The 23,804-nt window shown below is 32.8% G+C and overlaps 1 protein-coding gene across 1 annotated transcript; it reads right to left on the reverse strand.

The window, feature by feature from the left end:
- Window positions 1-2,142: 2,142 nt before the first annotated feature.
- LOC132741296 (neutral amino acid transporter A-like) lies at window positions 2,143-18,621 on the reverse strand. Its single transcript, XM_060729426.1, has 11 exons — window positions 18,343-18,621; window positions 11,305-11,379; window positions 10,848-10,970; window positions 9,832-9,916; window positions 9,372-9,414; window positions 8,483-8,609; window positions 7,435-7,561; window positions 6,612-6,849; window positions 5,981-6,175; window positions 5,043-5,177; window positions 2,143-2,417 (listed from the first exon to the last, which is right to left on the reverse strand). The coding sequence occupies exons 1-9, from the start codon at window positions 18,479-18,481 to the stop codon at window positions 6,011-6,013; spliced, it is 1,122 nt and encodes a 373-aa protein (XP_060585409.1). The 5' UTR covers window positions 18,482-18,621; the 3' UTR covers window positions 2,143-2,417; window positions 5,043-5,177; window positions 5,981-6,010.
- Between the last annotated feature and the right edge of the window lie 5,183 nt (window positions 18,622-23,804).

The following is a 23,804-nucleotide window of genomic DNA, read 5'->3' on the forward strand; positions in this document are numbered from 1 at the left end:
ATAAATTATGCGTGTCAAGTTAACTAGATGAACTTCTCTATGTAAAGTGATATATATAGCCTGCGTATTAAAAGATGTACGAGGGGCATATTTTAATTTGTGGCAACGGCAGCGCGTTTTTATAAATAAGTAATACCTGTGAAAATGATTATTGAGGCCTTCAAAACACACTTTTCCTGCACCAGACCCCCACCCCGAAAAAACATTTTTGAAACTGTTTTTTTGGGCTTTTCGGGTTAAAGGGGGGGGTTTTTCCCGGGGGTTTTGGCCCACTACGACCCGGTTTCGAACCGGCAACTGCAAAAGAAAAAAGTTTTGAAATTTTAGGGAATTTAAACCCAAAATTTGTCACATGGAGAGGGGTCAGGACTGTAAGCGGGATGAGCAGTATTATGGAGTAATTTGATCCTGCGCACCCGAACTTTGGGTTCTTTGCAATTTAGTAATTAACTACAGTAGTGAGAACATAGTCACGAAAAAATGGTCCTGTGACACTGCCCCTTTCAGACACAGCGACACGGGTCACGATTCCATCACTGTCAAAAAATAGAGCGCGCATAACTCTTTTAACGCTCCCGCTACGTCGAGCAACAACTTGGCGATCGCTGTTTTCACCTACCCAAATTTTGTTACAGAGTTTATTGTCGGGCTTAAAAAAAATAATAAAGCCATGTTTCATCCCCTTTGACAATTTCTTTCAGGCGTCTAGGGTATCGATCTTTGAACCTAGTCAATCAGGCCGAGGCTTTTTCAACCGCTCCCTTTTCTAGTCAGAAGTTAGCAAATGCGGAATCCAACGGGCACACACTTTCCTTAACTTTAACTTTTCTTTCAAGATGGAAAACACATATATCGCACTAAGGCCCGATATGTCACTTATCTTCTCCACGGTATAGCTTGCATTTTCATCAAGTATGGCTTTGACAGTGCTGGTGGCTTTTTCAGAGGTAGCCAAGGCGGGAATCATCATCTACCTTTCTTAAACATTGGCACCCACCTGGCAATTGTACGATATGGAAGCACATTTTCTCAATAAACTACTAGTAAATCTAGATCCGTTTTTATTTCTGACGAGCAGTTCAGACGATCGGGATGTTCTGATGTTTTAACCAGGGTGTTGGAGATATAAAACTTTTTGCATTATTATATCTAAATTTTTTTTAGTAAACCGATATTTTTGGTAATATCAATAAATATTTTTTAATTACTTATTATCTAAATGATCAAGACAAAAATGCGAAAAAAATATAAGTTTGAAAATAACGAGTCATATTCGGTATGTTTTGTCCGGCACGGATATTAATTTTTATAGAACATGCAACGAATATAACATTTAACATTTTTATTTTGTGCCAAATTTAACGATTTTTTGCACGTATTATTACTTTATTATCGTAAATTATCATAGCAAGAAACAAATCACCCAAAAACACTAACTTTGAAAAATATGTCATATCCGGTATTAAGTCACATACCGATGAAAGTTCGACAATTTCGACCAACTATACAAATACGCTATTCTTGAGTACCTTCCCTTTACACATACTTATCGATATGACTTCGCAGTAAATGCATCAAGATCGATAACTGATCCTGTGACCCTCCTCGCGAGCGGGTAATTAGACTGACCTTGCAATCTATTTACAAAATTCCGCTCTAAATAACGCTCCGCTTTTTAGATCTGACCGTGGACTTGACCAAAAAAAACGAAAACATTTTGGTACCTTTCACACAGCCAATCATCGGCGAGCTTTCATAAATTTTTGCGAAAGCGATTTTTAACTCGGGGGAAACGGTACTGGTGGCGTTGTCCAAATAAAGCCGCCAGGTGGTAAATGGCAAAACAATCTTTGTCCCATTAAAAATTGACTCTATAATTTCAAATTTAATTTGTTTAAAAATTACTTCAAACTTTTTTTTTCTAACAAAATCAACAATTTTGTTTATTTTCCACGGGTAACAGGTATTTTTGATTACTTTTTTCTAATGCCTCTGTTAAAACGGGTCGATTACATGGCTAAAATTCCTTTCTCGATGAAAATTCCGAATTTGAAGAAAGGGAAAAACATTATTACGGTCGTCATCAGGTCATACATAAAAAAGATTAAGTAGATCTAAATTTTAGTCAGATTGACTGACGCTGCCAATATAATAAATAATAAAAATGTTTCGCTATAATACAATGAAATAATTAATTAATACAAAAAAATCATTAAAGCGACAGAAGTCATCAAATGTTTGGCGTTGTTTGAACTTGAAGATTGACGTCTTTCACGATTGTTTCATTCAGCAGTGTTTTGTTTTCATTTGGGCCCGAAACTTCCGGTGGAGATTGTGAAAACTCCCCGAAAAATTTATCTGTAACTATAGCTCCAGTAAGCTGCGTGTTCATATTAACCACACTACGTGATCGATCTCTGAAAAAATCCAACAAGAATGATATTTATATTTGTATAGGCAGCAATATGTAGACCAACAAAAAAAAAACAACAACAGATTTACACATAAATGTGATCAACACAAAACTAACGTACATAAGTGATCAGCACAAAACTGACGTACACAACGTGATCAACACAAAACCGACGTAACAGACATACACAATGTGATCAACACAAAACTAACGTACACAATGTGAACAACGCAAAACAAACATACACAATGTGATCAACACAAAACTAACGTACACAATGTGATCAACACAAAACACACATACACAATGTGATCAACACAAAACAGACATACACAATGTGATCAACACAAAACAGACATACACAATGTGATCAACACAAAACAGACATACACAATGTGATCAACACAAAACTGACGTACACAATGTGATCAACACAAAACTGACGTACACAATGTGATCAACACAAAACTGACGTACACAATGTGATCAACACAAAACTGACGTACACAATGTGATCAACACAAAACTGACGTACACAATGTGATCAACACAAAACTGACGTGCACAATGTTATCAACACAAAACATGCATACACACTGTGATCAACACAAAACTAACGTACACAATGTGATTTAACACCCAAAATGACGACACCAAATGTGAAACAACACAAAAACCCGACGTACAAAGTGATCAACACAAACAAAGCCCCGCCGGGGGTAGGCCCAAAGCTCGGGCTTTTTTTTTTCTCTAAAAAAGGAAAAAAAAGGGAAAAGTTGAGGGAAAAACCCTTAAAAGTTTCTTTTTATAAAAAATTTAACGGGTTTTATGTTTTCACCCTTAGTTTTGTCTTTAATTTTTTTGTATTATAAAATATACTATTATATTATAAATAAAAACCGCCCAAATTTTATAAATTTTGGAAAAAACCAATTCCATAAATAAAAAAATTTTAAAAAAAATAAAAAAGTGTGTCTTTTGATTTGGAGTTTTACGTGGAGGGAGACTTTGGGGGGTCACGGATGAGGTCACGTGATTTAAATCCTTGGGGAAAATCAAAGTAAAGAAGTCACGTGGGGGGGTACGTGGGGGAGTTTTCTTGGTGGAGGCACGTGGTTGGAGTTTACCCTGGGGGAGTCAAAATTTGGGGAAATTTAAAGTGGGGTGTCACCTTTGGGGGAGTCACCCTTGGTGAAGTCACGTGGGGGATTTAATGGGGAAGTACTTTTGGGGAAGTCATGTTTCTGGTGGTTTTTTCACGTCTGGTGGGATCAGTGGTGGTGAATGTGGTTTGGGGACAAGGTTTTTCCTTAAGGGATGTTTTATTATAATATGAAGTTGGGTCCCTTCAATTAATAGCAAAAATTACAGGGCCAAATTACGCCAAAAAAAATGAAAAGGTCAAAAGGGCATTTTTGGAGTGAAGGTCAAAGTCTTCTGGTTTTTTTTTAAAAATTTATCCCTTTAAATTAAATTTTGTTCAAGTTTTTAAAGGGGCAATCCAAATTTAAAAAAACCAAAATTACAGCCAATAATAGCCAAAAAAATAAAATTTCAATAATTTGACCTTCAAATTTTCAAGGTCATTTATGAGTTGAAGGTCAAGGTCTGTCGGGCTATTTTAAGGGATAAATCCTTGAAGATTATTATTATGTTCAAGTTTGAAGACAATCCTTTCAAAAATAACAAAGTTACAGCCCATAACAGCATGAACAAGCAAAAATTGGACTTTTAACCTTGAAGGTCAAGGTCATTTATGGATGAAGGTCAATGTTAGTGTGGTCTACTGAAAGGTCTTGTCCCAAGGGTTGTTGTGGCCAAGTATGAAGACAATTCACCAAGAAATAAAAAAGTTATGATCCAGGTACAAGTTTGCGGACGGCAACGGCAACAGCAACGCCGCCGCGACTATAGCAATACCTCTACTTTTTTTTCCAAAAAAAAGTCGAGCTAAAAAACAACACACAATGCGATCAACACAAGACATGCATACACAATGAGGTCAACACAAAAGCAGACATGCATAAAGCGATCAACACAAAAGAAACATACACAATGTGATCAACACAAAAGACACATACACAATGCGATCAACACAAAACACATATACACAAATCGATCAACACAAAATATCAGCACAAAACAGACATACATAATGTGATCAACACAATTAAGACATACATACACGATACAATCAACACATTGCAGACATACACAGTGCGATCAACACTAAACAGATATACACAATGCGATTTACACAAAGCACACGGACTCTGATGGCACATTACATGTAAAGAGTACGGTAAACTTCACAAGAAATAATTTATCCTAAATATTTGATAAATAAGATTTAAATATATTCAATCTAATGTTCGACACATGCTAGACATAATATCCAAATCAGTACTCCTGTTCAATAAGTACTTGCAAATACAAATAAGATCATTCAGTACAACTAAGAACAACATAAAAACTTCTTAAGAATGAGGTCCTCTTAATGCAAAATGAGAGCAAAATAGAACAGGAAAACTGTTTAAACCTCCAGCGACTTTATACATTAGTTCTCTTTTCAAATTACTTGCCAATTCATAAATTTTGAACTATATATTGAGTGAAGAATTAAACTTACAGGAAGAACTCCAGTGCAAACAACATGGCGGCGGCCTCACCCGGAATATTGAGAGCGGTTAAAAGGATTAATACGGTAACGAGACTGGCACCTGTCACTGACGGAATTGCCAGAGCCGATATCCAGGTGAGCAATCTGAAATTATTGACACAAGTCTGCGCTTTTAAAAATTATTTTAGCTGTGTCACGACAAAACCAAGATAATGGGTTTGCGACCAGCTTGGATCCAGAACAGCCTGTGCATCCGCGCAGTCTGATCAGGATCCATGCTTTTCGCTTACCAATCCTATTACAAGTAGATAAACTGATAGCGAACAGCATGGATCCTGATCAGACTGCGCGGATGCGCAGGCTGGTCTGGATCCATGCTGGTCGCAAACGCATAATGTTAGTTTTGTCGTGACGCGGCTCATGTTTTATTGAATGATCTTGAAATTATCTAATAATAAAACCAGATTTAATCTCAGTTTAAAAGTGTTTTGTATAATGAGGCCGAAAGAAAAAAGTCTGTGTCCTCCGAAATAGTTGGATGTTAGGTGGGATTTTTTTTTAAAATTATCAACACTTGTTCAGAAATTGTACAGAAAAGATTTTTAACAAAAAGGCAAATTATCATCACAAGTTTCATATTTAGAAATGGGAAACGGAAATATTGGTTAGTTCTGGGTAATAGCTCATTTTCTTGAAATATATAAAGAAAACTGAATTTTTAAAATAGCTGCGCTGTTAAACCAGCACTGATATTTTTTTCTGGATATATAGTACCCCAACAACACGGACATTTAAGGCCCAGCTTTTAAAACAAATGTATGTTGTTTTTCCTGCTTTTTTTTGTTTTTGTTTTTTTTTTTGTTCTGAAAATGAACCATGATCGTAAAGCGTACATTTAACTAAATCTATGGATCAGTAACAAGTATTTATAAAATGACGAATATTACATGACAGAAATTATGTCAGCTGCATTGACGTCACGACCAAGCATCTGGATGATGAAGAAGCATGATGACGAGATGTAGAGGGCGCTTCCTGCGCGTCCGATAGTTGCCGCTAGGGGCGCTACAAAACGAGAAATTCGAGTATCGACGCCATTTTTGCTCTCTAAGCTGTGAAAACTCTCCGGAAGTGCAATAACTCTGTAAATATTCAATTTTTTGAATTTGTTAAAGATGACAAATTACTTTTAAAAGATCTGTCTTTTTATCTATAGAAATAAGTCAATAAAAAGTTTAAATTGGTGGACCCTAACATCCCCCCTCCAAAAAAAGGGAGGGGGTGGGGGTAAAACACTGCTAATGTTTGTTTCAGATTTCAGATTTTAAGTCGTTGTAACATCACTTTTTTTCTTTCCATGCACATTCAGATTGTGAAGAAACAGTTCAAATTGTGAACACTTTATTTCACGATTCATTGCCATGAAATCATTTATAATTTCTAGATCTTCAATAGAACCCGATCTTGGTATGATTTAAATCAATAAAATAATCTAATATTTCATGAGAACTGAAAAAAGATGAACATTTTGAAGCGCGTTCAGTTTATCTTGACAAAACGACGCCATATTTTACTTACGTGCTTCCGGTTGCAAAATACGATCATTATAGAAGGCATTATAGAAGCTAGGAACCGGAAAAAAGGGTTGGTTCGGCGAACGGCGAAGAATATTGCGGGAACGAGCATGAAACCCCAGATAACAAGTCCGATCATAACTGTCAAAAAGTAGAGCCCTAACTTCCGGAATGTTTCATCTACATCCGTTGTACTGATTATCGCTTTAGCAATAAGACTAGCAACGCCCACTGGAGTGGCCCTGTAGAAATGATACAGTATTTTCAAAATAAGTCAATATATTATAGGTACGAACTAAAACATCGAATCTCTGTAAGTAATCTCATTTTGGTAGAATAGTCCAAATAGCGACTTTCCGGCCTTTTCCGCCTATCTTCGGAAAAGGATGATTATGAAAAATCGTCGAGGTGGTCCTAATGTAAGAGGCCTAGAAGACCTTCATTTTAAAGACGTCATATGACCTCAACTACAGAAAAGAATCATTATATTGCAACTACATGTATGTTGTCTCAAATACATGCCTACATTCATATAAGAACATCAAGTCCACATCCGTACAAAATAATTTTATCAAAGTGAACGAAGTAGCTAAAAGAAAGCTTGACTGTTACATGTTTTTACGAAGAAAGTGAAAATATACAATATCTTTTATCAAAATTTGATTTATCAAAATTTGATAAACACCTGTTAAATCATTAAATTGTTATGAGTATACTGAATCTGGAATTGATTGACCAATGAAAATATTGATTGACCAATGAAAATAATTCTTTCATTGATCATCAATCAAGTCAGCAATTTATTTAATGAAGGTTAAAATGCATACCATATGAGCACCCTGAGTACTTTGATGATGATGTCGGTGGCAGACCGGAAGAAGGAGAGGAATGGTTCCCCTTGTCCCTTCATTGCAGCGGCTGCTACTCCAAATATTGCGCTTACTATGATCAAACCTGAATTTGGTTTACATAACATAATATACTCGTTTAATGAGTAAAATTAATATATTTTTCAAAATATTTCGAATTAAATTGTACATTATTTAAAAGATTTTTTTGTTGACCAGTGTTCTGAACGTTTCAAATTGTAGTTCATGGTTAATTCGTGTCTGGTGTTTTAATAAATTCATGTCAAAATATATTTAATCAACACTCATTGCAAACAGTGAAATATCAGTTTTATATTTCATTGATATATTTCTATAAGCCATCGAAAAGCATGTAATAAAAGTTACTCATTGGCCACCATTTTTCTGAGCCATCTTTTTGTTTCTTTGCGGTTTGTTTAGTGAATGAGTATTTTGTATGGAAGTCAAGGTACCCCTTTTTACATTTTGTTTTATCACAATTAATTTTCCATTCAACGGCATTGTATTCAGGCGATAACATCTCACATATTCTAAATATATTACCACAACATTGTTAAACAAATATTTGCCCTTTTAAAAGGACTCCACTGAGGATTTTTGACATGATGGGACTTTAAATATTTTTTCCAGATAAATGTACCATTTGATGTAGGTTTAGACCACTAATCTTTGTGCAAAATTTCTGATCATTCGCGCACTCCGTTGTTCCAGAATAATTATTCAAATTGTTAAAAAATGACCCAAAATGAAAAGCGTTTAAACACTTTTCACCCAAATCGGGCTCAGAAAAGCATAAAAATACGATTTTCAATTTATTTCAAAGTATATTTCTTAACTATCTTTGCATATATTTCTGTTTAAAGTGCCCAAGCTTATTTATTTAAGAAATTTTAAATGTTATGTTTTTAGTTTTTTAAACCTCAGTGTGTAGAGTCCATTTAACAGAATGTAAAATTTATTCATTTCTGAGGCAAAATGTGCCTTTAATTCAGTATGTTTGGTTTACCTAATATATTCGTAGATTTAGCTGCTCCTAGATATTTTCTGGATAATTCTCTAACTGATGACGTCATGTTTTGTGTTCCATTGTTGATAATAACCTCTCTATCCACATATTTGTACTTGGTTTGTGTCTTTAAAATATAAAAAAAACTTATGTAAGAAGAAGAAGAAGACGTAGACGAAGAAGAAGATGAAGAAGAAGAATTTATATTTGCAATAAAGCCCAAAGGAGGACCATTGACAAAGCATCAATGTTCATACAAAAAGCAAAAACATTGCAATAGTGACAAAAAGCCGAGATGGCACGTTCGCGCGAAATAATTGCTTGGTAAAAATAGGTACGTATAGATAATAATAAAGATATGAATATAAAAAATTGATAAATGATATTAAAGCAGTGACGAGTGATGTGGTTGCTGGTAAGATTTTATTTTAAATTAATGTGTTTTTTTTTAACAAAATCGTAAAAGGTAATGATTTATTCTTCTTTTTATGCCAAATATTTATGCTTTGCACATTTTAGGTACAATGTAAAATACTTTAAAAATAGAAAACGAAGGAATGAAGAGCACCCAAAACGGCAAAATTGAATTGTTGCAGGCTCGGTTTGACTGAGCCTATACAGGGACGGCAGTGTTTAGTACAAAGCTACCGTCCACGCACCGCCCCCCCCCCCCAGCACCGGCTAAAGCAGAACTCCACATTTACATATAGTAATTGTAAAAATCATCCCGCAGATGTAAAACACTTGTGATTTATTATCAATTTACATGCAAATGAAAGAGCGTATATACATGCATATATTACCTGTGTGGGTAAAATATATTGATATTAATATTACTTTTTCTATACCATATTAATCTATTCCTGAAAATATTAATTCATATGTATACCTGTTCGAAGCATGATGCTATCAGGTTATCAGGAACTATGTTTCTGAAAAGAAAGACAAAAATGTTAATCTATTACATGACAATCTTTTGCTGAGTATAACTTGTACCTAAAATGCCAGTAACACATCTTTTTAAATGAAAAAAAATCACTTTAAATACTTGTACCTAATTAAGGAACTTATACGAATTATTATTTGAATTGCATGCATATTATAAATACAAATGCAACGGTTTTACATAAAAAGAAAAGCATATTTCATATAAAATATTTCATAAGATATAGATTTATTCCCTTTAAAGCACCAACACTTTACTAACAATATTTACTCACAGACAACACGATTCATTCTTTAATTACAGTTTCTGGGTATCGAGCATTGTCCAATAAATATTATCCTCGACGTTAGCCGAAGAATAACGGAAAGACCCGAACATATGGGATTGTCAAACAGTTGCTTACCTGAGAAGATCGGCGAAGATATCTTCTGTTTCCATGACATCCGTTGTAAACTTTGACATATCAACACCTGCCTCCACACCGTCTCCTACAGAATAAATATTTACATTTTAAAAAGGGTCTTTATGTAAGAAAGCAAAAGGTTGTAATATCCCAGGCTTAATTATTACTGACTATAATTTTTATATTATTTTTCTAGTATCAAACGCATATATATAAATTAAGAATCTCATCTCAATCAAAGTATTTGCCTCCTATTGTTATGGCAATATTGATTTGTCTTTGCCACTGTTGTAGCAATATTGGCTTGCTTTTGCTTTTACGCAGCAATATTGACTTGCTTTTGCTATTACGCAGCAATATTGGCTGGCTTTTTAGTACTACGCAGCAATATTGACTTGCTTTGCTATTACGCAGCAATATTGACTTGCTTTTCTACTACTTCGCAGCAATATTGGCTTCCTTTAGCCACCACGCAGCAATTTTGGCTGGCTTTTTCTATACTTCTACGCAGCAATATTAGCTTGGTTTTGCTATTTCGCAGCATTTTTTTTGCCTGCTTTTGCAACTGCGCAATCTAACCCTGTATCACGTAAGCTAACCCGTGTCTTTTCAGGTTTACAAGAGAATAAAAGAACAAGTCTTATATACAAATTCATTAGTGTATTAAAACCACACTGTAACAATAATTTTACGGATAGTTAATAATTTGACAACGAGTTACATCCATTCCACAATGCTCTACTCGTGTCGTATTTAAAGAAATACAATTCATAATTATATTACAGATTATAAATAAAAAAACTCTACTATTTTAGTTATACCACTCTTTTTATGTCGTTTTTTGAGGAATGGACATCTTAAAAGATCATTTTCGTCACCAGAATATGAATTACAAAAGTACACTTCGTGAGTTGTGTTATTATAGCATATACAAATTTTCAGTTGCAAAGATGAATAAAAACCAAAGCAGTAAAGATACATTTATTAATTTTTAATTTGAATTTAAAAAGTCTTACCCGGTTTAATGATAAGGCAAAGAGCCGCTGATAAAATGACCGGGACTAGATTTGTGACCATAATGTAGGCCAAAGATATTCCGCTCACTTTGCCATTTGATCTCGGGTCCATTTTGGCTGTACCTAAAAGCAAAATTGAAATAAAATTAAAGAGTGGGAAAAATCTTCACCTATACTTATTGCTGTTAAAAAATGTGTATACTTCAATTATTTTACTATGAATTATTAATCGGATAATTAAATTTTAGTATATCTGCAACCAAAGACGGAAGTGAACTTTAAGAGTAAGAAAGTTATTTTTAGGAATCAGATCATTCAAAAAGGACAGTGACTCCAATACATTTTCCATCAATTTGTTTCAGTTATGTTTCTCTTCAATTGTGTAAAGTTTAAGAACTTTTTCTGCTGTAGTAAATATTTAAAAATGTATAAAATATTCAACACTTTTGGTACAAACCAGAAATTACGCTACAAATAACGAGTGGAACAATCATCATTTTTAACATTCGGATATACAGCTCTCCGGGCATTCCTGAAATAAAAAAACGATAATCTTGTAAAGTTTTGTGACATAATTATTTTATTATCTGACATATCCCAATCTTTTAAGACCCATTATGCCCTTTCACTATTTAAAGGCACATTACGCCTTTAAATGCTTTTATCTTTTCTTTTTTTTTATAAATGCTTTATATTTTTGGTGTCCGGATATATAAGTTATAATACGCATTAGCAAATTGTCTGAACCATCTTTTGCTTTGCACTTAGAACAATTATAATTAATTAGTATGGAAGTCAAACATACTACCTTAAATTGTTTACATTTTACTCCTTTTATAACTCAGACCAGGTGAAAAGCATCTAACAAGCTCTAAAACACTCATTATATACAATGTATTATAAAACTTTTCCCTTTTTAAAATGAAATAATTATTTGTTGCTGGGACATAAATATTATGTATGTGTCTACTAATTGCTGCTACCGGCTCCAGTATGTCTGCGTGCGTGTTTGTTGCCTGGGAGGAGGGGGGGGGGGGGGGCAGGAGGACTTGGGTCAGGGAAAGTGGATGATTAGGCTAGGTTAGTCCAGCTCTTAATTGATTATCGAATCACAGACGTTCTTGGTCATATGTCAGATTGTTTGGTTTGGTAAAATATTTAGACTAAACGATGTGCTCATTCAAATGATGTAATATTGAAACATCATAATTAGGTCGCACACAAACAAACTTGTTACGAGTAAGTGTTTTTCTACCACAACGGAAGTATGTATTACATCCCTGTATTTTAACTGTTACAATTACGTAAGTTTACTATGACCAACTTATGTAAAGAATTTCCATAAAAAAAACAACATGTCTGAGGTACTCTTAGTGGTTGCAGATTTTTTTTTTTTTTTTTTTTTTTTTTTATTTTTTGGCTTTCTAGGTCATTTGATTCAGAATAAGTATTGAAAATGACATAAATTTGGCATGCAGTATAAATCATCAGCAAATGAAAGTTGTCGTAGGAAAGTGTACTCGATTATTTTCAATTCATATAGTAACTATTAATTATTATATATTTTATATATAAAAGCGATTTTCCAAAGTAAAGTGTTATTAAATACTGTCTTTCTATTGTACATAAAAAAAATAATAATTTCAAACAGTAATATTCAATATGATTTTTTTTCCATCAATGAATCAATTTTAGATATTAAAGAGGTCAAATTCTAAAACCAAAAAAAGAAAACAACAACCGGATGTGGTGAGACAAATGATTCTTCTTATACTTTGGATTTTCAAACAACATTTTTTTACTATGCCAAATCATTTTAGAAATGCATTCTTTGATATAATTTTCCTTGACATATATATAAAACTCCCAAGATAAAATGTTAAACAGGGCAAATTATACAATTATTGAATATATTTCTCTCTATGGCATTTTGCAGAAAATTTGGGTCATTCTTTTTTGCAAATGCTCTTACATTTCAAAATTCTAGATGAACAAACCATGCAGTGTTTGTTTATAACATCAGCAAAATCTCAGCATGATATTAAACTTGACTTGAAAATTTACTCTCTACAATTTTCCCAGAGTAATGTTTTAAAATCATGTCCTCTCTTATTCGTCATCTAGAAATGTGTTTATAATTTGTTATAATAATTGTATTCTATATGAAATACACATAATTTATGATAACTGTATAAAATATAGAGATGGGGGTCTAAACCAGGAGTCTATAATGTAATAGGCTCAATCCGTATTTGATGTATATTTCTATATAGACATTAGAGTCTATTCCAGGAGATTGCCTAAAATTCCCTGTTTATCAATTGAATACATAGAAAAATAGTTCCTTTATAAAATAGTTCCTCTAGAAAACAGTTCCTCTAGAAAATAGTTCCTCTAGAAAAATAGTTCTTCTAGAGACAGTGCCAGATGTTGTCAACACATAGTACGTTTGTAAACTTGACTATTTCGTGTATATTATACGTGCTTTACACGACAGGGTTGAACATCCCTGCAGTGATTAAAAAACGTATACACAACGTATGCATTTTTGCTGTATCTCATATAATGTTAATAAATGAAATGCAGATATTGTGTGTTTTATTTCTAAACTGGGTTACTGTTTAACATATACATGTAGATCCACTAAATTACTTAGCACTTAAATAAATGAATTGAGAAAGTCGATATTTCTAAATTAAAAAGTTAGATACAAATATTCTTTCAAAATTATTATTTATTTGTAAAATATAAAAAGTAAAGTTATATCACATGTTAGATTCTAAATAAATTATTCACGAAATAGAAAGAGTGCGAGAGATCATAACGTTCAGTTCTACTAGATCTAGAGCTATCCATAGTATTTATGTGATGTAAAGGTTTGATGAAGACCTTTGATATAGCGCCATTGATATAGTGAGATAGCCTAATTAATTCGGCGTGAACGGTTTGACCCATTTTACAGACTTTTTTTTCTTACTGTCAAACCGTTACGCCTAATTTTAACCACAGGGGGCCCACACAGTGTTTGGATGGTATATACGTTTGTGTCCTAAAAATGAGTTTTTAGATCTTAAAATTTTTTTTTAAATATAGAAAAGGGGGCATTATCGCTAAATAAAATTTTCTCACCCTCAATTCATCGGTTTTTCCCACAATTTAAAAAAAAAATTCCCAAAAATTACTGCTTTGCATGCTTATATAACCCAAAAATTATAAAACAAAATCATTCTGATTCCCAAAAGCCCTTTTTAAAAAATTTTTTTAAAAATTCACTTCTTAAAAAATTTTCTTTCTACGAATTTCGAAAACCCCAAAATTCCAGGGGTAAAATAAAATTTTAAAAAAGGAAAAATTTCCAAAACAATCCAAAACTAGTTTTTTTTTCCTCCCTGCGCAATAGTCGTAAGCGCTCTATATTTTTTTTCGAAAAAATCTTCAAATGTGCAAATTTTGCTTCCGAATAATGTTAAAATTCTGTCATGGGTAGGGAACCTTTTTTGGGTTTTGGTTTATAAAAAAATTTACCAACCAATAAAATTCAAACCCGGTCACGTCCGGGGGCCCCCAAATTCTCGTCAAAAATTTCTCTCTGATTTAAGATTTCTTAAAAACCCAGAATATAGAGCGCTTCCACTATTTGCGAGTAATAAAACATGTTTGTTTTTTTTCATGGTTTTTTTTTACCTCCCTTTAAAAATTAATTTTCCCCGGGGAATTTTGGGTTTTTGCACATCTCGTACATAAAAATTTTTTAAAAGGGGAACTTTTTGAAAAAATTTTTTAAAATTTTGGGAACAAAAAATTTTATTTTATCAATTTGGGATTTATAAGCTATAAACCAGTATATTTTTTTGGAATTTTTTCATTTTTAGGGGAAAAACCGCATGAATTTGAGGGTGATCAAAAATTTTATTTACGAAAATCCCCCGTCTATTTTAAAAATTTTAAAGGTTTTTTATAAAATCTTTTTTATCATTCAAGCTATTACCATCCACGTGGGGGCCCCCCTTGATTTTAATGTTTTTTTTACGGGAAAAATTCGGAAACACTTCATAGTTGGCTATTTTTACTGTTTAAACCTGAAGTAACTCAATTGCTTAAAAAATAAATAAATATAAATTTATAAATTTTCCCTAAAAAAAATTTAATTTCCCCTTCTAACGTTACATGCTTTTTATTTCAATTTGTATTTTAAAACTATTTGGGCGGAATTTATATCATCGAAAAAAATCATTCTGAAGGGGTATACTACCGTTTCTAGCAGGAAGTGGGGGAACGCAAATTAATTGAAAAAAATAGGGGGAAAAAAAATCTATTTTTATTTTAAAAAAATTTGGGTTTTTAAAAATATATTAAATCCAATTTTTTAAACCCAAAAATAAAGGGTACAAATAAAAGTAAATATGTTTTTTAAATTTTTTTTTTTAATACATTCTAAAATTTTAAAATAGGTGGTTGTTCTTTTTTATGTAAGATCCCAAGCACTTGGGAAAAATATATTCATTTATCATGCTATTTTTGAAAATTAAAAACGTGAAAAATATTGAGGGTTTTTAGACTTAAATTATTCAGTATTGTAATTAATTTTCAAATTTTTTCCCCATTGAATATTAATACTTTTTCTTTTGATTTTAATGTTTTTAATCTTTTTTAATTTTACTAAAAAAATTTATTTTGCCCGCACTATCTGTGAAACTAAAGGAAGGGGTCAAAATTTTTAAAATTAAATAATTTTTTGGGATACATTTTTTAAAAAAATTTTTGAGAAAAAAATTTTTCAAATAAAGTTTAAAGGGAATTGTCTTAAATTTTTAGGTTTTGTTTTGTTTTTCATACTTTTGTGCCCTTTTGTTTGGCCCCTTTGTTGTTTTTTTATGGAAATTTCTTTTTTTCCCCCCTTTTTATATATTTCGCCCCCCCCCTTTCCCCCGAATTTCCATCCCTTCCCCCGTGCCTTTTTATTTTGGGGCCCTTTTAAATATTCATTTATTTTTTTTCTTTTTTTTAAATTTTCCTTGCTTTACTTTTATTTCTTCATATGTATCTTTTAGTAAAACCGACCGTCTTCCCTTCCCCCTGTCTTCTTTGTTTGGTCCTGTGCTTTGCCAAAGGTTTTGTTCCTGGGTCGGTTTTGGGGTTTCGTTCATTGAACGCCACCCTTTCCCTTTTTCATTTGGGGTTTAAAATATTTTATACATGTATACCGAAACCCTAAAAACAGATAATGATTATTAATACAAGGGTTTGCAAACAAACCCAAAAAAGTAAAAAAACAGAAAAAAAACTTATCCACCCATCGCCCCGTCCAAAAAAAAAAAAAAAAAAACCACAAAAAACGCCCTAAAACTGCAAAACCGAAACAAAAATACACATGGTGCCAAAAGACGGCTCTGGTAGGTGTTCCATTGCGCCGGGTTTAAACATCACTTAAACATAATAATGTTGAAATTTTGAATCAACACCCACAGACGTGTACAAAATACGGCGGGTAAATCATGGAAGCTTTCAATGTGACACATTCGAGGTGCCGTTCAATGAAAAGCGGGAACTAGATAACATGGAATTTTGCGACAGTCGTTCTAACAGACGATTACAGTAATTTAAACAGACTATCTGTCTTACATTGTTATGTTATTCTACGTCTAAATTACGGCCACTAAATTCCCACTTGCTGCATTTTTATCATAAACCCCGTCATATCTGTGCGACAATTGCATTTTACTGAGGGCTGTAATTTCTTAACTTGAGAAAAGGCCAGTCTGGAATTCCATAGTGTGAAATTTTAAGGGTTTTTTTCAGATTTTTTAAGTAATTTTTGGTTGCTTTGAACTTCTTCCCCTACGCAACTGTCCTCAATATTGTTTTTAAGATAATAAACTAGAAATTGATATGGAGTGTAATACAAATTGAAATTCTTCTTTGCTTCATCATGTATAGTATAATTATAATTCATTAAGATGTACCTACAATTACATTGTATTTTTGTATGTGGGAAATCAAAGGCAGTTCAGAAATTTCACCTAATGATCACAGATGTTAAAAAATCCAAATTTATAATTTCTAATTTGACAATTTCATTTAAACAGACTTAAATGCAGTATGAACTGACGTCGGACATCATAAACTATTTAATTTCTTAGTAAGGTTATCAGAATTTCCTTTTTACATTTTATTTTTAATGCTGAAATATTCGTGTGTGAATATAAGAGTTATTCCTGCAATAATCTACATCAATAACATAAACAAATTGTATTATAAGGCTTGCGTATACAATCGATTGCCACTGATACCTGTGTTTCACCATGAAAATGTTACAATTTTACCATGACACCGTTGCGTCATTCCTTCTATATTTCCAATATGGCCGCTTTCAATAATTTTCAACGATTTAAAAAAATAAAGTGGAATATTTAGACTTCTGTTTGACTTTGAAGTATGATAATTTGAAACCTTACATAAAAAACGGTTCTCTTTCAGGTAATGTAGGTCGTTTCTTTAAAACCTTTCTAGTTTTCGCTCCCAACAACTTCTAATTGGGAAGCGCCCGTGCATAAAAATGCAGTTCGTGGTTGGACTTTGAAAAAAGACAGCGCCCGTCCAAAATTATCTCGGTGTCTCTTTGACAAGTCTAATTAGTTGGACTAATAGTGAGACAACACGCACTGAATGTGGCGAGTATGGATTGTGTACGCGTTAAATTGTTAAAAAAACGTGCATATTTTGACGTCAGATTTGAGTCACGTTATCTCGGTGACGTCACTTTGCACTACGTTGATTTTCTCATAAGGTGGATTTTCTATACCATTTCTAGTTTTTGACTAATTTGCTGCAGCATTACGTCATAAGAACTACACCATGGCGTCATCAAAATAATCATGTCGTCAGAGTAATAATTGAATATAATCACTTTAGCATTTAATTAATCATTCACGCGCCATGTCCGGTATATACTGAATACGGTATTTAGTGTGGTGTTCCAACACTTTTTTAGTCTGAAAGGGCATTTGAGTTTCATAACGTGGGGCATTTTAGATGTTTATCAGTTGAACGAATGCAGTGATAAATGTGAAATTATTTGTCATAAAAATAGCAAAATGTAAACAAAGAAGTATTTAGACTTCCATACAAAATACTTAGTTACAATAAATGTACTATCTTGCAAAAAAAAGTAATAATAAAGCAACAGAGCAATAATTTGCCAATGAATAATTATAATAAGAGTACATCAAAGATAAAATTTAGCTTTTGAAAAAGAAAGAAATTATAAAAAGTACTTCTTAAGCTTAATGGGTCTTTAATGGGCTTCCATTTATCATGTTTAATTCTAGGTTTGTTTACGAAATTTCCATTTGCTATTCTACTGCACTCAAATGAAGATTAATCACAGTAAAGAAAATTGCGTTATTTCACAGTGAAATAAATTTCAAAGTAATCTTTTTTTTCTCTTAATTTTCAAAATTACAATAAAAATGGCATATGTTCTAAAGAAACTTACCGATCCACATGGTCGCGCTCGCCGACGCTTCTTGTACAACAAATCCTATCATAAATCCCACCCCGACACCGACAAGGGTCAAAGTAACCAACATGTTTTGCCCCACCAAGCCAACACATTTCGCACATTTTCCGGACATTTTCTAAATTATTCTTTAATCCAAGTTATACCATGAGAAAACTATTTTACAACTGATGTGTGGTTTCAAGAAATCTCGTTACAATACTAGGTTAGGCACTTGAAAACGCAGTCAATATAAACAATACGAAATACCAGTTGGGACATTTCAGCTTCATGAATTTCTTATTTCAACTTCGTGAATTCATGATTACAACTTCGCGAATTCACGATTTCAACTTCATGCATTGGAAATTGTGAATTCGTAAATTTGAAATCGTAAATTCATAAGTTGAATTCGTGAAGTTGAAATCGTGAATTCATGAAGTTGAAGTCGTGAATTCACGAGTTGAAATAAATCGTGAATTTGTGAATTCATGAGGTTTAAATAATGAATTCATGAAGCTGAAATCGTAAATTCCGTTTGTTGAAAACGTGAATTCACAGAGTTATAATTTGAATTCAGGAATTCATGAAGTTAAAATGTCCCCACCGGTCTTTCGTAAAATAACCCCCGAGAACGCTGAATTGTACAGTACGGCTAGTATATGTAAGCGTCATTCATATAACATAACAGCAAAATATCCAATTACTTATCTAATTAGCGTCCTAAATTGCACACTTAAAACATACTATTTTATTTACTATACTGTATATCAAATGTTGCTAGTCCAGAATCATAAACAATAATATATAATATAATTTCCATATGAAAATATTGCAAGCTTGCATAAGCTGAATATACTGTGCATGTATATTTTAATTACTAGTACCACACTAATAAAATACTTTTATGACATATCTAAAATGTATTTAATAAGCTGTGACATTCAAAAATGTATAATAAAATAGCTGAAAACAATGGTTTTACGAAATCGGAAACCTTCGGGTTTTTTACAGTATAGCTTGTGTGCAGATGTAATGACGTTTCTGTAGTCTGCATGGGTTTGAGGCACCTCTTGAAACACCCTAATAATGTGAACCGTGTACACTGATGTCCCCATATTCCACTGCATTGCCAGTCTACGAACAGACAGCATGACGGACGGACGGACAAAGGCACATCTTTATAACCCCGCCCTTCTTAGCCTTAATCAACATATCTTCACAATAAGGGCTGAGCAACATTATCGTGGGCCGTCCCCCTTTAAATGTTTAACATCAGCCCTTCTTAAGTAGTTGGGCATAAAACACGATGTAAATCATTGGGGGAATTTAAAATCCCTGTTACTGCTTGAAAATATTTCGGACACTGCGTTTGACTAAAGATCGGACATGGAGTAGAAACCTCCTGTATCTTGATTTTTTTCTACATGTATTTGTTTTTGTTTTGAAACGGTAAACAATAATATTATGAGAAATATCAAATAAATCAAAATAAATCATACTACAGTACTTAAAGGCACACTATGCCTCAGAAATCCGCATTTATTAAATTCTTTAGAAATGTCAAACATGTGTTTAATACTGTTTTAATAATGGGTTAAGAGAATCTTAGAGGAAAGAAGCGCTGAATGTGCAGTAATGTGACGTAACGGTAGCACAATGTAAACAAAGTAATGTAGTATTTTGACTTCCATACAAAATACTAATTAACTATAATTATACCAACAAATCAAAAGGAGCAAGGATAGTTAATTTATATTGCAAATGAGTATTTTTTTTATGAAACTGAAACAATATATCAAAAATAAAAAGTTTTTAAGATTTTCTGTGGTATAATGGGCCTTTAATAGGTGAGAATGAGGAGAGGTGTATAAAAACACTGCCCAATTACGACAGACATGACAATTAATCTTTCATACATAAAGCCGAGATAATTAAACAGATATTTATGTACATTTTTGTGTCACACAAATATATGAGCGAAATTAAGATAAACGTAATCATTTGTATTGCAACCCTGTATATAGGTAGTGTAGCCGAGTTCATGAAAAAAGATGATGAAGAAGAAATGGTCACAAAAAATTAACATAAAGAACACAACAAACAATTATAATAGCCTATTTATCAAGTAGAAATTGTAACCCAGTATACACATATGATTGTAGTTCGAATAGGTAATTATTATTTGTATTTCGAACTTAAAAAAGCGAAGAAAACTAATATGTGTATATACATTCATTATACATGGACTACCTATAAAAGCCCATGATTCTTTCATCTTGCCGCTATACAGCAAGTCATTTACCTATTAGGAAACATACGCTTTACACTGAGCTACAAAATCCTAAAAAAAAAAAAATCTGATTTTTTTTATATATAGATCAACTAAGGTATTTGAAACCGGAATACTCGTACATGCAAACGATTATTTAACATTTTAGTATTATTCTGAAACTATGTCAGTGAAAATCGTTGAAGAGTATAATATGGTCGTAAAGATTATCAATTCCATTCATAAGTCAGAATCTTCGTTTGCTTTGTCCTCCTTTTTGTCATTGAAAATATTCTAGGAGATTCAACCACAAAGTTAAAGTGTTTCTAAGATGGTAAATCGAAAATGACAAGTTCATCATACCATGACTTCATAGTCTTAGTTACTTATTTCAATATCAAAACGTTTTACAAAGATCAGTAGACGTCTGCCTCTCAACCAAAGTGTCATTGGTTTGAGACCTCCAGGAGCCATGGTCATATCGCCTACTATGACACCAGTACCGGTTAGTCTAAAGAAATGGAATGGAGACTGTGTGACCGGGTAGATAAATCACATACAGCCACGACGGTTTAAAAACTTGACCCTACAGTTGCCGCCACAAAATATTTGGTAACAACATTCATGTAAAATAACTTCTAAACAAATTAGCATACCAGAGTACGGCATAATTCACGACATAATTACTATAAATATCTGTGAATTGTTTCTAAAATATTTCAATAAAGCATTGTCACATAATATCAGTAATCTGGGTAATTTTGAGCATTTATTCAAATTTATCCAAGTATCTCCAGATATAATGAGTAAAACAAGGGCTTGTTTAGCTATTGTTATAATCATATAGCAAAACAACAAGAGAGCCATATTTGCGTCTATATCGCCCGCCTAACATCACATCATTTATATCGCTTGCCGGACCATAACAGATCAGTTAAGTGCGCTCCCAAAATTATTTATTGCTCGCCGGAACTTAAAGATTTTTTTTCATGATATTTTGTTAAGATTAATGCTTCCGAGGGATCATCTTTGTTCCAGATTGTTATACTTCACAACAGCACGTTGAAATTGCTCCATACTTCACTTCAGTGTTGTTATATTTTTCAAGTCCTTTGGGATCATTGATCCCAGCACTTTAAGTGTTGAAAATTGAGTACTCGATCAAGTCGGTGCTAGGGGCGTGAGTGAAGTTGTACTTCTTCATTATCCCTCATGTACAGACTCAATCAAACCGGGTCAAAATGCAATTTTTTATGTTATTTTGTTGTAATTAATGCATCCCATCTTTTCCAGATCTTTTTTCACAGATCTCATTAAATCGCTCGCTTTAACTTTACAGATCCAATTTATATCGCTCACCGGAGCTTCACAGACCCCAAAACAGATCTTTCCCTTTGTAGCGCTCGCACCAACCTGGTATAGATATAATGTGGAAAATGGCCGCAGTAGACGAATTATTATATACATCTTCAAATAGCCTTATATTTAAAACGGTGACCTATCAGCAGAAACAGTGAACTTGTTTTACAACTAGATTTGTAGATTTGAATCTGGTCAACAGAAACAAGCAAGTGTTGTACTGTGAGATAAAGCAGGGCTGGTTTTGACCTTTTTGTCCGTTTTATCTGAAACATATTTTGACTTGTCCGTATGATATTTATACTGTAAATTCTGGAAAAAGTTCGTATAAGCTGTGGGACAACCTGGGCAATACGGACATTTGATATTTTCGTCCCTGGATACAGTCTCTGAAAAAAAATGGCGGTCTGTTGAACAAGTGTGCTGCAAGTTGCGTTCTGGTAAGAAAAATTCTTAACAAAAATATTAATCAGAAGTATTTTATCACCGTTACTATAGCAACCATGCTTGAAAAACAAGAGATATTTTTTTAAAGAAAGAAATAAAAAATGACCATAAAATACAGTGATGGCATCAAGAGAGAGGGTCTGACAGAAGGAAAGAAAGTGTTCTTTTGGAGTTTATATTCCCATTTAAATCAAAGATTTGTGTAACAGGAAGAAAACAAACATAAATTGGTTCACATCATTTTAATTTATATTTTCTTTTCAATAAACAATAATTTAAAACCCTCATATTTACACTGAACCATTGCATAAACATATAACTTAATATTTGAGTGGCATCATGACAAAACCAACATAATGGGTTAACGACCAGCATGGATCCAGGTCATCCTTGGCATCCACGCAGTCTGGTCAGGATCCATGATCAGTTTCTCTACTTGTAATAGGGTTTATAAGCGAACAGCATGGATCCTGATCAGACTATGCAGATGCGCAGGCTTGTCTGGATCCATGCTGGTCACAAAGGCACTATGTTGGTTTTGTCATGACGTGGCTCAATTTTGTATCTCACAATTATTTCACAGTTTTACATTACATACAAATAAAACAAATTTAACACTCCCCCATTCACTAAATAGTGTTCTATAAAATATCTTAAAATAAATCTAAAATTCTTACATTTATTTCTATTCAACCAATGTTATGTTTTTGCCTTTTTAAAATTTCAACATACATGTATTTATGTATATCTCTTTGAACTAATTTGTAACTTTTAACAACTGAAGGTTTTCTTTACATAGCTATTTTAAAATAGAAGAAAAAATGCTGAAATTACAAAATCTAAATAAAGTTGTACATCATAGAAAACAATACAGACTAAAGGCCCATTATGCCTTAGAAATGCTATCAATTTTATTTCTCAAAACTTTTTTTCTTTTTTGGTGATATCTTGTTTTAGTTTCCAAAAATATATACATTTTCCATATACATAAACTATCTTTTGCTGCTTTTGAGCAATCGGTATAATTATCGTGAATTAGTATTTTGTATGGAAGTGAAAAAACTATTTTGTTTACATTATGCTAACTTTACGACACATTACTGCACTTTCAGCACTACTTTCTTCAGTATTTAAACATGGAACATACTTTAAATTCATTATTAAAACATTATTAAACACATGTTTGATATTTTTAAAGATTTAAAAAAACTACATGGATTTCCGAGGCCTTATGTGCCAACAAAACAAACAAAACAACTTCACTAATCTAATCGAAATTTCCTAATCAACCTTTCAAACAAATGTAGTTAGTAAATGAACATTTTTTGTACAAAACAGTCTATATAATGGACACTATCCTTTAAACTGCATAATCACAAAA

Source organism: Ruditapes philippinarum, unplaced genomic scaffold (genome assembly GCF_026571515.1).
Source record: "Ruditapes philippinarum isolate M1 unplaced genomic scaffold, ASM2657151v2 ctg4493_1_1_1_1, whole genome shotgun sequence".
NCBI lineage: Eukaryota > Metazoa > Mollusca > Bivalvia > Venerida > Veneridae > Ruditapes > Ruditapes philippinarum.

Bases quoted from the DNA above. Each gene is read 5' to 3' on its own strand.
- LOC132741296 (XM_060729426.1), bottom strand. From the start codon at position 18,481: ATGTCCGGAAAATGTGCGAAATGTGTTGGCTTGGTGGGGCAAAACATG. The intron at 10,971-11,304 runs GTTTGTACCAAA...TTTTGCTTTTAG, and splicing joins TATTTGTAGCGTAATTTCTG to GTACAGCCAAAATGGACCCG. The intron at 7,562-8,482 runs GTAAACCAAACA...AACCAAATTCAG, and splicing joins TAAATCTACGAATATATTAG to GTTTGATCATAGTAAGCGCA.